This window comes from Leptopilina heterotoma, unplaced genomic scaffold, assembly GCF_015476425.1.
Source record: "Leptopilina heterotoma isolate Lh14 unplaced genomic scaffold, ASM1547642v1 Lhet_70, whole genome shotgun sequence".
Taxonomy (NCBI): Eukaryota; Metazoa; Arthropoda; class Insecta; order Hymenoptera; family Figitidae; genus Leptopilina; species Leptopilina heterotoma.
The window spans coordinates 1,667,551-1,685,706 of record NW_025111162.1 but is presented as its reverse complement, the minus strand read 5'-3'; the positions used below and the strand labels follow the sequence as shown (position 1 = coordinate 1,685,706).

The 18,156-nt window shown below is 30.8% G+C and overlaps 1 protein-coding gene across 8 annotated transcripts in view; it reads left to right on the top strand.

Moving 5' to 3' along the window:
* Window positions 1-18,156, top strand: part of LOC122510570 (disintegrin and metalloproteinase domain-containing protein 10) — a 1,090,443-nt gene that overhangs the window by 983,048 nt on the left and 89,239 nt on the right. For all 8 annotated transcript variants that reach the window (XM_043625327.1, XM_043625328.1, XM_043625329.1 and 5 more), the window contains one exon: window positions 4,961-5,130. In XM_043625327.1, the coding sequence (XP_043481262.1) occupies window positions 4,961-5,130 (170 nt within the window). The remainder of the gene's footprint in view (window positions 1-4,960; window positions 5,131-18,156) is intronic.

Sequence of the window (18,156 nt, the reverse complement as noted above, 5' to 3'; positions counted from 1 at the left end):
GTTATATTACGAGTTATCGAAGAAATAGACTACATTTAGTCTAAATTTAGTTAAATAATCTTTAACGTCCTTAATTTATTTTTAAAAAATTTTAACGATTATTTATTATATTACTACTGTCATTATTTTATTTATCTTAACTTCAAATTTAAATTGTTTAATATATTTGCTTATATCAACACAATAAACAATATTAATAATAATTCAAAGTCTTGTTAATCAATTGTCATAAATAGGTAGTACATTGGAAACGGTAGAATAAACAGTGTTACATTACGTTTATCGCTTGAGAGTTTGAGCTTTTTTGTGACCACCATTTTCCTCGACTCGTCGAAGAAACTTCCTATCAAAGTATTACAATAATTCAGCAACTTTTTTCCGCACTAGGTTTCTAAAAAATCCTCGACTTTTTTCGAGAATTTCTGCGAAAATCGAAGAGTATTTACAAAACTCCATAATTATTTGTTCATATCCGAGAGTCTTCGATTAGTCGGTTAAAATATCATCGATTTTTTCCGTGCATGCACAAAATGGCGGTTTCAGATAGCTGACGACGGGAGTAAAGTCATTCATTTTTTTGAACGACAGAAAATGAACGACATGTTCATACAAGTCGAACAAGTGAATGACTTTTACTCTCTGCCGTCTGCTATATGGAATCGCCACTTTTGTGCATTAGGAATAAAAAATATCGTAAGTAACATGGAAAAAAAGGCAGCCCAACTTGTTTACGATGATTTTTGTGACACGAATGAATGTCGAGGACATATAGATGTGTTTTTTCGATGTGTAGGTTAAAAAATATGTAAAATTTAACCTAAATTTTGAGGGAATGTCAGGTCAGGGGGAGTTTTCTCGACAATATTTGCGGTGTAGATGAAAACTGCCCTTAAAATTGACCTAAATTTTGAGGGGAGAGGGATTAGTTTGTCAACTTTTGACCTGTAGGTTAAAACTGCCCTTAAAATTGACCTAAATTTTGAAGGCAGAGGGAACTGTTTGTCAATTTTTGACCTGTAAATTAAAACTTCCCTTAAATTTGAACTAAATTTTGAGGGCAGAGGAAATTGTTTGTCAATTTTTCACGTTTAGGTCAAAACTGGCGTTAAAATCGACCTAAATTGTGAGGGCAGAGGGTATTGTTTGTCAATTTTTGATCTGTAGGTTAAAACTGGCCTTAAAATTGACCTAAATTTTGAGGTCAGATAAGCTACAGATCAACTCGTGACCTTTAGGTCACAAAATCTTGAAACAGCGGCAGCGGCGTCAACGGCGATATCTTTTTGTAATATAGGGAGATTAATAATATAATATACATATATTATATTTTTTTTTTTAGTGTACATATTGCTGAAAACGTTGAACGAAAAATTTTGTGGACGGAGGAAATATTTTAATATAATATAAGATAAGATATTTTGAATTAATTTTATATCAAATATAAATGAATGTACAAAACAATATTAGGGGAGCGTGGGGGAATTAGAGCCCCTTAAGGAAAATTATTAAAAAAAACCAACTTATCTTTATAATAATATATTGTTTTCGTCATTTTCTACTTATTTCGTTATTTATCTTTAATTATGTTTAATTAGAAACTTAAAAAGAGAAAGTAAAATTGAAAAAAAAAATTCATTTTCTACCATCACCCAATTTGTAGCGTATTGGGATCTTTCACTTGAAATTTAAAATTTTTTATTTTTTAGGAATATTTTTAGTTTTCTAATAGAAAAAAGTGTTAATACTTACAATAAAGCCAAAACTTTAGACTTAGAATAAATTCTTTCCTACACGGAGAAAAATGGAGTATTCAACTAACTATCTGGAGGGATATACAATCAGACTATATTTGAGGTTAACTTTTTCGTAACCCTCTCGGAGGAATAAATAGACACACCGATGATCAATTTGACTAAGTCGGAGGGAAAAGTTAACTTTCCAGAGAGTCAGGCTTAACACCCGAAACCTAACCCTCTAAGTTTGACTATATGTTTTCTCAGTGTAAATTATAATTGAATAAAAAATTTAAGTTTTACATTTTTTCCACTAAAAATTATTTTTTAATTAACAGTTTTTTCATAAGGTGATATCTTTTACAATTTTCAAAGAAGTAACGAAAGCCGTAACATGGTAACGAACATTCTGTGGGCTGACACTAATTCTCCCATTACCCCACATAATTCTTACAGGCCAAAATTTGTATAAAGAAATAAAAATATAAACAAATTTTATTATTATCTCGATTTTTATACATCTATATAACATAATAAAAAAATATAACTAAATAATACGATTTTAACTACTTATTGTGATGTTTGTAAATATTTTGCATTTAATAACAAAAACTCAAAAAATACATTTTCTCTTGTGTTTACTAAAAATTTGTCAAGAAAGTGATCGTTTATTTTCGAATGATATAAATAAAGGTTGTAAAAGATTTTCTAGACATTGCAGCGAATTTTAAGGCTTCTAAGTACGTGAAATTTAAAAGCTCCCATTACCCCACGCTCCCCTATATGTATGAAATTTCCATATTATAATAAAATTGTAAATTTCTTATATCACTACTGAGGCAAAAACTATTTATTTATATGTGTGTATAATTATATAATATGTTGGTTGACTGGAACGATATTTATGTGTCAAGTTCGATAATGTCATCCATTTTGCGAAAGCTACAAGAGCCCAGCTGGAGCAGATCGATTCTGTTTTAGTTGAGTGATGGTCTAGCTGTATGACATATATGTGACCTGGACAGTGAAAAGGGACCTTACGTGCGAAAACAAGTTTTCGAGAAAACAGCAGTTAAAGTTTAACTTAGAAAAACCCTTGTAACTTTTTTAAATATTAATATTTTTTAATAAATTTAGGCTTATTTTCTTCACCGTGAATCACAGTATCTAAATAAATAACAAACAAGTAATGAAAATTTTTTTTTAATAATTGTTTATATAAATTAATAACAAACTCCCCAAATATAGAAAAAATAATCTAAGTTTTCTAACTTGCAAAAATAAGTATAAATAAGTGACACATGTTTGTAAGGGTTTTCGAGGCCGCCGATTACGAATATGATGTTAAATTGACAATTTGACAGTTGACAGCTGTCAACTTCTCTAAAAAGTGATCGTTTTTTGTAAAAAAGACAGTAATAAGGTTTCTGAGGTCGCTGATTACGAATATGATATCAAATTTGAATTTTAACTGCTGACAGTTGTCAAAGAAACTGTCAACTTTTCTAAATAATAAAAAATTATCGTCTTCGTTATTTTAATTTGTATAATAACGAAAAATCACCCAATGGGAAATAGCCATTAGTCTACCATTGGTGCATTAATGGACCAATATTGGAAGCCATTGGTTTTCTTTAGGTTTATTATTGGCACCCAATAATGGACCACTAATGGTAAAATCGTGGGATGTCCACGCCGATGCCAATAATTGGCAACCGTTATTGGCACATTATTGGCTGCCATTATAAAACCAATAATAATAAAAAAAATTTTTATTAAATTTTATTAAATAATAAATTTATTTATTTAATAATTATTTTATTTATTATTATTATTATTATTTATTATTATTAAAAATAATAATTTTTTTAATTAATTATTTTATAGAAATGGTTATTATTTTCTATCACATCGAAATGTGAATAACCCTTTCGTTCAGAGTCTAAAAATTATTTACCTCACATCCATCAGTGCAAAAATAGGAGAGGACGGGCAGAATAAAATTCCACAAATATTCGTGAGAATGCTGCCTCCTTATATACTTTTCAAATTTCATGTTAGTTGCGAAAGAGTTTGAAACAACACCTCCTACGGAGCGTTGAGCGAACTACATACAATTACTTACCGGCGTGGACATCCCACGATTTTACCATTAGTGGTCCATTATTGGGTGCCAAAAATGGGACAATAATGGAATAGTGGCTCCCATTATTGGGCCATTAATGCGCCAATGGTTTTTTCCCATTGGGCAGTTTTTTCGTATTTTTACTCTTGTTTCTTTTAACTTAAAAACTTTTTTTTAAACTTCCAATCAACTTATGATTTTTTGGTTTTCACCATCTTAAAGAGCGTTTCAAACGCTATCCGAATCAACAAAAAAGTAAAAAATGATTTTTTGACACGTAAGGTCCCCCTTTTCATAGACCAGGTCACATATATTTGCAACCTATACAACCCATGTACACTACTAAATATATGTATACGTATATGTTGTATATTATATATATATATATAATACATATCTGCATGTATATATCTGCACAAAGGTTGTGAGGGAATTGGAGAACAGAGGATGTCGCCTGTATGCAAAGCCGACGATAATAGTTGTTCCATTGGCTTGTTAACTTGGCTTTAACGCTCGTCCCCCAGCTTAACCAAAACCCATTTGACATTTAATGATATACTTGTCAAAGATGCGTCCCCCGAGACACACTTTCTTCACAAATTAAATCACCAAATCATTATCCAAAATGTCTTCCTAATTTTACAAATTTTCTAGAGTCAATTAATTTTTCACTAAAACTTTAGTAATAAAAGAATAAAAAATGAAATTACTAAATGAAAAAGAATTAAGTGAAAAGAAAATTAGAATTAATAAATAAAACAGCAAGTAATAAATAAAATAAAAAAATAAAAAATTTTGAAATTATAAAAGAAAAATTTAAACAAAATAAAAATATATTTAAACCCAAGGGAGAGAGAGAAAGAGAAGAAGTTAATTACCTGTATACGAACGTTTAAAAATAATTTTCAAACGAAAACTACTTTTAGAAAAAATTTAATATGTAATATAACAGAAAATTGTAATAAATATTCAATTAGAATAAAACCACTTGTTCTTGACACAAGAGGATGAGTCTCTTTCTATTCTATTATAATAGGAAAAGAGTTTGATGAACATGAAAAAGAATTAAATTGAAAATCGGCTTTCTTTTGTGAATTTTTAGAGCCCCAGGCATCGTTATGTGGAAATGGAGTTGTCGAGGATGGAGAGGAGTGCGATTGTGGATGGGAAGAAGATTGCAAGGACTCGTGTTGCTTCCCTCAACGTCGATATCCACCAACCGATGAAACACCCTGCACATTAACTCCTGGTTCAGTCTGCAGTCCTAGTCAGGTAACTACTAATTAATTACTATTCGTTCAAAAATAATTCAAATTTTATCAAATTTTGATATTTTTAAAATTGCAAATTCACCTTAATTTTATTCTTTAACGAATCTATTAATCTATTATTTTTATTATTTAATTTTTTATTATTAAAAATCATTAATACCTGTCTGACATAAACTAGTTTTTACTACTTACACAGACTATCTACACGGAGAAAATTTATTCCTGAAATTTTACTGAATTTAGTTTGGTAAAACTGGGATAAACTGTCGAAACAGTAATTTTTCAAGAACTAGATTATAAAAGAAATTGCATTGAAAAATAATGTAAAAATCATAAACCTTATGATACATGTATTAGCGCTTCACTTACAGTTCGGTAAAACGTAAGCTAAGTGCTCGCTACATTTATATTTATTGAATAGTTCGGTAAAACGTAAGATAAAGTCTTCGGTAAAACTGACGAGTTGCAATTTATTGAATAGTTCGGTAAAACGTAAGATAAAGTCTTCGGTAAAATGGAATCAGTTGCAATTTACTGAATGTTCGGTAAAACTTGAAGAACAAAAATAAAAAATAATGTTACTTCAGTAGATCTATATTAATACTGCCGTAACTCTCAATTTATCTACTTCAATCTCTACATAAACCCCCTACAATTGTTTACGAACAAATACTAATTGATACACCTGCCTACAGTACATTCTAAACACATACACTAATTGGCGATTCAAATAGTTCAAGCAGCGACACTGTTGGAACTAATGTATGCAGGACAGATGGTCTATGTTTCTGTTTGTTTACTTAAACTTTATAATTATTTTAATAAATAAACTGTATATTATACAATTAAATAAATTATTTTATTAAAATCATTACAAAGTTTAAGTAAACAAACAGAAACATAGACCAGCTGTCCTGCATATTATATTAGTTTCAACAGTGGCGCTGCTTGAACTGTTTGAATCGCCAATACTCACATCGCACACTTTACATTAATGCTTCAGAAAGTTTGAACTGTCCTTATAAATATTAATCTTAATTTTAGTTCACTGCTTGTGAGAAAGATTCAAACTAATAAACTATCGTTGTACAAAATTAAAAATTATTTATGTTAATGAATCATTTCTAACTATATTCAAGGTCAATTTATGAAATATTTTTAAATTTTGTTTTTATTATTGTAAAGAAAAATGTTTAAATTTGTAGGGGAGATTGGGGAATTGTGGGCTACCTCAATTATTTAATAATATTTATAAGTTTAATCATCCAATTTTTTCGTTTATTTTTTTTTTTGTTCATCCAAAGTAAATTTTTCATTAGCATTTCATTACTTTACAATGCTTTATAATTACCTATAAACCGTAAACAAAAATCACCTGAAAAATTGCATTCAAATATTTATTTTGGACCTTCATGTTTTTATTGTTTTTACAAGTATTTTCAAGAATAAATTATAAAAAATATTTTTTTAATTATTGTGTGGGATTGGTACTTTGACTTCAAAAAAAAACTTTGCGTCACATTAAAATGAATAAATAATACAAAGCTTTTTGTAAAATGAAGCATTTGGGGAATTGTGGGCCACTTTTTTTAGGGAAGTATTTATTGATTGTTTTTGGCGATTTAATTGCACAATGGAGGTACATATTACTAAAATCACTCATAGCAATATTAATTTAACAAAAACAATTCGTTTCATTGCGATTCAAGCGATAAAGCTGTTTATTTAAAAATTTGTAATTAATTAATTGTGATTCCGATTAATTTCATTCTCTTACTTTTTCTTTTCGAATTTTAAACTAATAATTAAACATTTTTAACATTTTTAATATTTCTAACCATGTAATAAATATATTTCATTGTTACTTTTAATTTTGAACTCAATTTAAGCAGTATCCCACAATTCCCCAACATTTTTAAAAATCATAAAATTGCACTCTTTGGTAAAACTGAAATTTCTTTAAAGTAAGTGATAATTTTGGGAAACTGACCCCTATTTAATGGAATAAAACAATAATTTATGGAAATCCTTATTATTCTTAAATTTTTGTGTTAAAAATTAAAAATATACATATTTTGAATAAAATGTGCAAGTTGTAAATTATTAAATTAATTAATAGAAAATTAATCTTTCTGAAATATTAAATAATAATTGTGAGGTATTAAAAAGCGAAAAGGAAATAAGAAAGTAAGCAAATAAGAAAGTAATCAAGAAGGAAATAAGAAAGTAAGCAAATAAGGAAGTAAGTAAGCAGGATGGAAACAAGCACGGAAAAAAATTTCCTGTGAAAATTACAAGATTTCCTGTGCCATCTATGAACGGCGGTTGTAGTATCCACAAACGGCCGAGTTTGGGAAATACACAAACCAGAATGAGTCTTGTCACAAACTTCAGTTTATGATTCAACAGCTAAACAGTCACGCAGCAGACGAAAAGCAGACGTTCACTTGAATTTTCTTGCGCATGCGTGGATTTCTTGGTGTTATAACAGATTGGTTTGTGGTACACGCAAACCAGCTTGTTGGAAACACAAAACTCGCCTGCATAAAGCACAACTTAACCTATTTGTATATTTTACGAAAAAGTTTGTGTTTTCTATAAGAAATTTTTTTCCGTGAGTAAGTAAGCAAGAAGGAAATTAGGAAGTAAGCAAATAAGGCAGGAAGTATGCAGGAAGGAAATAAGCAAGTAAGAAAGAAGGAAACAAGCAAGTAAGCAAATAAGTAGGTAAGAAAGTAAGCAAGAAGGAAATAAGCAAGTAAGTATGCAAATAAGGAAGTAAGCTAGTAAGCAAGCAAGTTACTTCCTTTTTGCTTACTTGCTTACTGTCTTACCTATACATACTTATTTACTTACTTACATACTTAATTACTTACTTATGTTTAATTGCTTACTTATTTATTTTCTTTTTGCTTACTTACTTATGTTTACTTGCTCAGTTAGTTACTTGCTTGCTTGTTTGCTTACTTACTTACTATTATTCATATTTAATTACAATGAATAAATTATGTTAAAAAAATAAGTACACGGAAAAAAATTTCTTATAGAAAACACAAACTTTTTCGTAAAATATACAAATAGGTTAAGTTGTGCTTTATGCAGGCGAGTTTTGTGTTTCCAACAAGCTGGTTTGTGTGTACCACAAACCAATCTGTTATAACACCAAGAAATCCACGCATGCGCAAGAAAATTCAAGTGAACGTCTGCTTGTCGTCTTCTGCGTGACTGTTTAAGCTGTTGAATCATAAACTGAAGTTTGTGACAAGACTCATTCTGGTTTGTGTATTTCCCAAACTCAGCCGTTTGTGGATACTACAACCGCCGTTCATAGATGGCACAGGAAATCTTGTAATTTTCACAGGAAATTTTTTTCCCTGTATGTTATTGCTCTTTTATATTTTCTTTTTATATAATTTAAAAGCATTTATTACATATTTGGCAATTAATAAGTGATTAAAATAATTAATTAATTGAATTTTAATTTAAATAATAATAAAATTATTATTAATTAAGTCTAAATAAGTTGGAAAAATCAACTATTAGTGTGAAAGTCTTTCATTTGACTGCGAGACACTTGAAATAAAGTATTTCAATCCAGAAAACTAACACTTTAGGCAAGTCAAGAAAGTTTTACCGAACTATTTCTGAAACGTTAGTGCCCATAAAGGAGGTATTTATTCAATTTACATTAAACGTTCAGTTTAAATTTTTTTGAACTTTTACAGTAGGGGAGAGTAAAGCAAGACGGGGTACCGGCCCTATTTAACAAACGAATTAACCAATCGCGATTATATTTTACATAATACTGCACCGAGATGATAGTTTCTTGTTTACAAAACCTAAAAGCCATGAGAAGAAATATTTTATCAGTTTTACTAAAAAAACTATTTTTGACGATTTTCTTGTGATTTTTTCACTTTTTTAGGAGGTGTTTATTATTTAATAATAACAGTTAATGAACTATATAAAATTATTTATAACTGGCAAGGGTTACAGAAGAAGGGAAGCATATGTTTTTTTTCTTTGTTGAATCGTAAATTGTAGTAATTAATCGTTTTATTCAATTTCGTAGGTACGGGAAAGATGGGATATGAGAAAGTGGGGCAAAACGGGGTACACAAATGAAGCAAAAGAAAAGAGAAATAAGATAAGTTAAAAAAAACTACTTAAATGAAGACTGAATAAAATAAGAGTGACCAAAAAGAAAAAGCTTGTCAGGTTAAATCATCAATTGCGCGATGGTAAAGTGGAAAATACACCTTGTCTCTATTGTAATGGTTATTATTTAGACTCAAATTTAATTTAATTAAAAAAAAAAAAAAAAATTAATTAAATAAATAATTATAAATAAATTTAAATTTAAAATTTAATTTAAAAGTTTTAAACTTTTTTTAAAATTTTTAAACTAAGGCAAGCTTTGCCGGCTACTTATTAAAAACATTTTCACTTTTTAAACAATATGCTCTTTTTACAACATTAAAATAGTTTTTAATGTTAATACTTTTTTTACTTTCACATTTTTTTATAAAATTTAGTTGAGATTTCTAACCGATTTCAACACAACAAATACAATAATGAATGAGGTAACGAATATTGCTGACGAGTAGTGAGTACTGCGCCATCTCGAGGAACTTTTTTGCACATTAAAGTGCAAACCACTAAGCTGACTACTTTCTGGGAAAGACGGACAGGGGTGATACCACTAATTCTTAAAACTGGTGAGACATTTTAGTATGTTAGGTTAGATTCAAGGGAAAAACGACATAGGTTATAGAAATTGCTATTGAGACTATCAAAAACACTCATTCAGTATATATTTTACAGTTCTTCATAAGGAAACTAACGAAAATTAGTATGTTGTTTTAGAAAGAAAATAATAATTTTTGCAAAGTTGGGAAAGCCATGAATTAAAAAGAAACACAACAAATTAATTGTCTATAGATACCATAGAGACGATAGTGATACTTGGATCTGATGGTAGATGGCATTAGTGTATGTCACTGTAACTGTAGGTAAATATATTTAACACGACGTAAGAACCTAACCTATATTATTAACGCACACACGCACACGCAAGTAAAGACACGACGATTGGTCACGGAAACCGAAAGATCGCACGATTCGTTAGAAGTACACAGCTGAATCGTCCTTATATATTAAACGAGTGGAAAAATATGTGCCTTCGAGAGAGAGCATTTTTTAAAATAACTTACTAATCAAATTATGTAAATAAGTAAAAGTCGTGAAAAAAATTATGTTATATTGAGGAACAGTTCTTGAATTTAATTTGGCATGAGGAGACATTCACGTTTATTAATAAAAGGTTTTTTTCTTTCATACACGTGTGAATTTCAACTTCGAAAACATTAGGGTTAGTTCGCGACGTCAGGTGATGGACTCGGTGATGCTCGGGCGAAATCGGTTAAGTCCGCCCGCAGTCCTTCCAAAATTGGTATGTTACGTTAGAATGTCTGTTATATATTCTATCTATATGTGGAAAAAAGGTTAGAATTACCGTATTATTTCACAAACAAAAACTAGCATTTTATTCTTTTCTAAAGAAAAATAGGACTATTTCTAATGCAGATAGTAATTTTTGTACACCGAAGGTTGCTTAATATATAACGAACTTATCATATTTTCGTATTAATGTTGAAATTATTAGCACAACGCACGAAAAATCCTCACATTCTAACGTACTTTTAGAATAAAGATAACCAAATATATTCAATATTAGAAGAAAAAGTTTCTCCGTGTGGTGTCGATGACGAAGATGAAGATGCAACCTTTACTTGTAAAATTTGTCGACAGAAATAGGTTGCTTTCTTGAGTACCCCATCTTGCCCGCCGGTGGGGCAAGATGGGGAGATTTGCAATTTTTTCCATATTATTAATTTTATGCTTTTTTAAGAAACAGATGGCCTTTGTACGCTTTTATTACGAAAGACTGATTCCCAAAGATGGTTATTAAATAAAATAATAAAATATATATTCGATAATTTTCTTTTTTTTGCGCTTTAAACCTTAAGTACCCCGTCTTGCCCCACTCTCCCCTACTAGTTTGTAAGAAATAAAGATATCACTTTAAATTTTAAATATTGTTACCGAAAAAATAATATAAAAATTATTAAAAATTACGCTTATGCCACTATATCCCAACACCCAGGCGGAAATTTCCAACCGGCGCGGATCCTACACGGAAAGAAAAAGTCCGTCAATCATTAATAGACTAGTATATTACTTTGAGACGGGACACAAAATCATTGAATGGATAACATACTTTGAGTCACAATCAGTGACGAGTTGCTTGCTAAAAGTTAGAAAACTGTCATCAATATATAAAACTCGTTCACTAAAATTTAGAAAACTGTCTATTAAATTTTCTATGACTATCAAAAGTATTCAAAAAATTCAACTTCTTTCAGAATTATCCCTAATTTTAGACACTATTTGGTACAGAATGAACACATTTTTTTCGTTGCACAGTTCCGATATTTTATTTACACTCTTAGACGCTTTAGACCAACACATTTTCGCACTTATAATAACTACACGTAGAAACGCACACTTATAACACTTTAAGTTTAGAAGCGAACTGTTCTTATATACCAAATAACAAAATTTTTCACAACTTGTGAGAAATGATTTTGCACTAATAACTACTTTTTAATTAGCGAGAAATATAAAAGAAAATATATTTTCATCGAGGTCAATTTCTAGACGCAATTCAACTGCAAATTGTTAGTTAAGTTAAATATTCACATTACACATAATAGTATATAGGGATATGTATAGCAGACAGCAAAAACACATGGACTATAGAGAAACCGGAAGAAATGCGCATCGGTACACTGCGCAACAATGCGCTAGTGAAGAGCGCCGATTTAGAATACGAGTCAACTAACGTTTCACAAACTTTCACTAATGATTCGTAAACATTCAAACAGCCATTGATAACAATTCAGCATTAAATCTAAAACAATTGGTCACATACTGGCATTCTAATCAATCCATGACTCGTTTTCAATCGTTAAGTAAAGTTAAGTAACCATCAACGGAAAAAGAGTCCCGTCTCAAAGTAATATACTAATCCATTAATGGTTGACGGACTTTTTCTTTCCGTGTAGCCCGTATTGACGCCGGTGTAACTGTACTGGCTGGGAACCGCCTGCCAACCGAATAAGAACGGGCATTTTACCGATTAGTGACTAGGCCAGGAGCGCGCTGGCAACCGGCTCGGAACTGGCATTCTGCCGCCCGCTGACCGGTCGGGAGAAGCCGTTCCGTGTATAATTCAACCGGCTGGGACCTGGCACTCTACCGACCGCGGATTTTTCATTTAATAGCCAGCTGAGCGCTGGCATTCTACCGACTGACAACCGGGTCGGTTCCAAATGATAATTTCAATAAATATGAATAAAAAAAAATAATTAATTGCAAAAGATAAATACTGATGGCAATTCATTGACAGTTCACTTTACACATTTTTTTATTTTTTTATACACTTAAACGCAATTTTTTATTACATAGACATTTGAAAAATCCTAACGCTTGGGGGTACGAACCTACGCCTAACCGAATATTTACGCACCGAAATCTCGCACGCTAACCACTATGCTACGCTCGCATGGAACTCTCAAACCTTAAATGCTTTCAAGTCTCACTAGCTGAAATAAAACTTATAGAATTACTACGCGTCAATGCTACAGCTATATTTTTATTATTATATAATATATTAAATAATTGTATTTCAATATAATAATGTTGAACATAATAATATTAATAATTTTAATTAATATCTCAATAATAATAAATTTATTATTATTGAGATATTATTAATTAACATTAATATTATTGAGAATTAATAATAAATTATTAACATGAATATATTAATATTAATAATTTATTATTAATTCTCAATAATATTAATGTTAATTAATAATATCTCAATAATAATAAATTTATATTAATAATATAAATTTATTTATAATAATTATAAAGTATAAGTGCACAACAAATTTGTTTAATTGTTTAGTTTTGAAAAAAGTCTCAATAAATAATTACTTAATATATTGATTAAATTCATTTATTAATTAATCATTATTTTCTAAAATAATGCAATTAATTATTGTAATAATTATTTAGTTATGACACATTTATTGAAAATAAATTTATAATGCGACAATAAATGTCGAGATCCGCAGTCTCATCCGGCCCAGCACCGAGCCAGTACAGACTTATCATGTCCGTCATTCTTCCGACGCCGCAGAAGAATAAGATCCGCCGGCGGAAGAAATCCAGTACCGAGCCAGTACTGACAATAGTGGGAAGACGGATCCGACAGTCGGAGTATAATCTGTACCGCGGCGGTTGCTTTTTCAGATCCGGATCGGTATAGACCGTCGGTACTTGCGGTCTGTACGGGCGCGGATCCCAGCCGGTTGTAAATTCCGACATTCGTCCGACTTTTCCTGCCCTTAAGGAAAAAAGTAGGGGCCGTGCGAGCGGGGGTTTAATTACGTTAATTAGACAGGGTCTTTTTACTCAAGTTACTTTGATTGACAAAACTAATTTATGGATTTTTGTTTCATTAATCTTTAATAATAAATTTTATAATGTTGGCAACATATACTGGTCCCCGAATGCAGACGATGATTATTGTGTCGAATCACTAGATGAGTTTCTTACTAATTTAGAACATTCAAAATTTCAAAATGCGGACACAATTATTGCGGGTGATTTTAACGCGAGATTGGGCTGCTTGAATAGTTTTGATGGGGAAATCTTTGAAAATACGGAGTTGAGTGAGTTGAGAAATTCACAGGACAGTAAAATAACAAAACGAGGTAGGCGGCTCACCCTTGCCATGGAAGCGTTGGGATTTATTCTATGTAATGGTCGCTCGCCCTCAGACAGAACTGCTAATTACACATTTGTATCGAAAATAGGCTGTAGTGTAATAGATTTAGTATGGATGGATATAGGAATGATTCAATTATTTTGTGATTTGAGTGTTGTAAATATATCGGATGGTTCTGATCACTTTGCTGTATGTGTGGAACTTAATGTTGTAACTTACCCCGAAACGAGAAAACCTGTTAAATATTACCCCATGGAAATTGTTAAATGGGAGGAAACAAAGATCGCTGAATATTTGCACGGATTGACGAACTCTACACTATTGTATTTCAATAGCGAAAGACCAGACCTTCTCTTCGATAATTTAAAAATAGCAATTTTGGACAGTGCTAGAAAATCAGGAATGTTAATTGTAAAAAAAATGCGAGAATCTTTTAATTATGTGGGAAGTAGAAAACCCTGGTTCAATGAAGTATGTAGATTGGCTAGAAGCAAAGTAAACAGTAATTATAAAAAATTTAAAAACGATAGGCAGAATTTGTTATTGTTGCAAAGATATATAGCATCCCGAGATGAATATAAGCAAACCATTGTGCGAGCTAAGGTCGAATATAACAATATAATTTAAATGAAATTGAGTAATTTAAGTAGTAGTAAAGAATTCTGGAGTATTGTTAAATCATTTGAAAAGAAACAATATCAAATAAACGATATAGACTTGGGTGCATGGGTTGAATTTTATAGTGGTGTTTATCCCGCAAGAGTGTTGAGTGACAGAACCTTCGTGTCTGTTACTCATCCTCTTCTTGATTGTGAATTTACATTGAGTGAAATGGAAAAAGTTTTATCTAAATGCAGTAATGGAAAATCACCAGGTCCAGACAAAATAGCCAATGAGTTTGTTAAAAATTTATCGCCTGAATGGAATCATTATTTGCTTAATATGTTTAATAGGATTTTGGAGAGTGAAAATGTACCCCCCTCTTTTGCACAGGCTAATATGTCTATGCTTTATAAGAAGGGAGAGCACACGGATCCACTTAACTATAGAGTTGTAGCATTGCTCAATACTATTACAAAGGTCTTTACCTCTCTCCTCGCAGAAAGAATTGGGAGATGGGCGGAGTCCTGCCTTCTTATTCCTGAGGAGCAGGGGGGCTTTCGAGCTAAGAGGAGTTGTGCTGACCAATTGTTCACTCTTTCTACCTTGATTAATGTAAATTTGGAAACAAACAAGGATTATATATTTATAACATTTATAGATTTTAAAAGGGCTTTTGATTCAGTTCAACATGGGAAGTTATGGTTAAAATTGTTTCAAATGGGTATTTCAGGAAAAATTTTAAGAATCTTGAAAAGCTTGTATGATAAAGCAAATTTTAGAGTGAAAATTGGTCAGCGCAAATCTGATGCTATAGATGTCACGGAAGGGGTATTACAGGGGGACTCGCTTAGTCCCCTGTTATTTATTTTATTTCTTGCCGATATAGTATTCTTTTTTGAGGAAAAGAGGGCCCAGGGTTTAAAGCTTGATTCACGTAAAGATGTTATTATGCTTTTATTTGCTGACGATATAGTTTTATTAGGCCGTAATTGGCATGACATGCAATTTAAGCTCAAGATCTTAAAAGAATATTGCGATCTAAATAGTTTGACCCTAAACGTCTCAAAAACCAAGATTGTTCCTTGTAAGAAATCCGGAAGATTTAAAAAATTAAAACCGTTAATGTGGGGTAAAGAGGAAATAGAATATGTAAAATCTTGTATTTATTTGGGAGTTCCTTTTACTGTTTCCGGAAAATTCAAGCTGGCGAGTGATACGTTTGTGACAAAAGGACTTGCAGCTACATCTAGGGTCCGTGATATCTTATATAAGAGTAAAAATAGGTCCTGGCACACTTTGATAACGCTTTTGAGTAGCGTGGTGAATGCTACAGCCTTGTATGCAGGTGAAGTGTGGTCTCTATCTTATTTAAAAAGTTTAGACTGTGTGCAGACCCGTTTTTTTAAGGGTATTTTGTGCTTGCCACGGAATACCCCTGATCACTTTATACGTTTAGAAACTGGCATTCCATTTCCTAATGTAGTATTGTTTAAGCGCATTGTAAACTGGTGGATAAAGTTGCTTGAGATGTCGGAGGAAAGGCTGCCAAAACGTTGCTTTGTTAGAATGTGTGAAATGGATTGTTCAAAAGCTTCGCTTCCGGTTGGTTCTCATTGGGCGGCGCGGTTAAGAACGTTGCTGGACTCAATTGGTGTTGGACATTTGTGGGATCTACAATTCCGGGATGTAAACCTTATAAAAAGGGAAAAGCAAAATATTCTTAAAAAATGGTCTAACAATGAAATTTGTTTGTCAATTGATAGGATTTTGAACTCTAATTATAACCCTAATTATCGTTTTTTAAGCCAACTGAACTCAACGGAAAATTACTTAAAATTTAACTACCCTTTGGGGAAAATTAAAATAATAAGCCAATTAAGATTGGTAAACCCAAAGAGAATAAAACTATCATATAAAGGTAATTTATATGTATGGAGTGCAGACGTTGTTTGCTCTCTGTGCAATTTTGGGGAATGCGAAGATGTCCAGCATTTCTTATTGCGTTGCCCAATCTACGAGCCGCTGCGGGTAAAATATCTGTCTTCCTATATCCGTAAGGAATTGTCAGATGTTGAGAATGTAATTAATTTGTTGAGTGTTCTTAATCTGCAGAAGATAAATGATTTGTATTATTTTACCTCAAATGCACTGCTGTTGAGATCTTTTATTGTTAATGAATAAGGAGTGTAACCTATCTGTAAATTAATTTTTTTTTTTTTTTTTTTTTGTATGATGTGTGTTCTATTCATATATTTATATATTTAATTTTATTTCTTCCCTCGTTAATACTGTATTTATTTCGTTCTACTTGTAAACAGTGTAACACTTTATTACAAATAAACTATACTATTTCAATATAATAATGTTGAACATAATAATATTAATAATTTTAATTAATATCTCAATAATAATAAATTTATTATTATTGAGATATTATTAATTAACATTAATATTATTGAGAATTAATAATAAATTATTAACATGAATATATTAATATTAATAATTTATTATTAATTCTCAATAATATTAATGTTAATTAATAATATCTCAATAATAATAAATTTATATTAATAATATAAATTTATTTATAATAATTATAAAGTATAAGTGCACAACAAATTTGTTTAATTGTTTAGTTTTGAAAAAAGTCTCAATAAATAATTACTTAATATATTGATTAAATTCATTTATTAATTAATCATTATTTTCTAAAATAATGCAATTAATTATTGTAATAATTATTTAGTTATGACACATTTATTGAAAATAAATTTATAATGCGACAATAAATGTCGAGATCCGCAGTCGCATCCGGCCCAGCACCGAGCCAGTACAGACTTATCATGTCCGTCATTCTTCCGACGCCGCAGAAGAATAAGATCCGCCGGCGGAAGAAATCCAGTACCGAGCCAGTACTGACAATAGTGGGAAGACGGATCCGACAGTCGGAGTATAATCTGTACCGCGGCGGTTGCTTTTTCAGATCCGGATCGGTATAGACCGTCGGTACTTGCGGTCTGTACGGGCGCGGATCCCAGCCGGTTGTAAATTCCGACATTCGTCCGACTTTTCCGCCTGGACATTATTGAAAAATTCGGTAAAATATAAGGAACAAATTTTCTCTGTGTATTTTAAAAATATTTAACAGTGTTGTATCACTTAATTCGACTTGTACTACTTAAAGGCAATTCGTTATTAATCTGCCTGACTTTGACTGACTCTTAATACTTACAAAGGACGTTAGAAAATCTTTACTATTTACATAAATATTTTACAAAAAAAATGTTTAAAAACATTGTTTGACTAAAATCAACTCGTACTACTTAAAAAAAATTTATCATTATTCTGCCTGACTTTAACTGACCTTTACTACTCACGTAAATATTTTACAGAAAAATGTTTAAAAACTTTGTTTGACTTAATTCAATTCTTAATATTTAAAGAAAATATATCTATGTAGAAAAATAGCAAATTTCCATTTCCATTCTATACTTCAGTTCCTTTTTTCAAGAAAAAACTTTTTGCGAACGTCACTTGTTCGACTTATATGAAAATGGCGGCCGT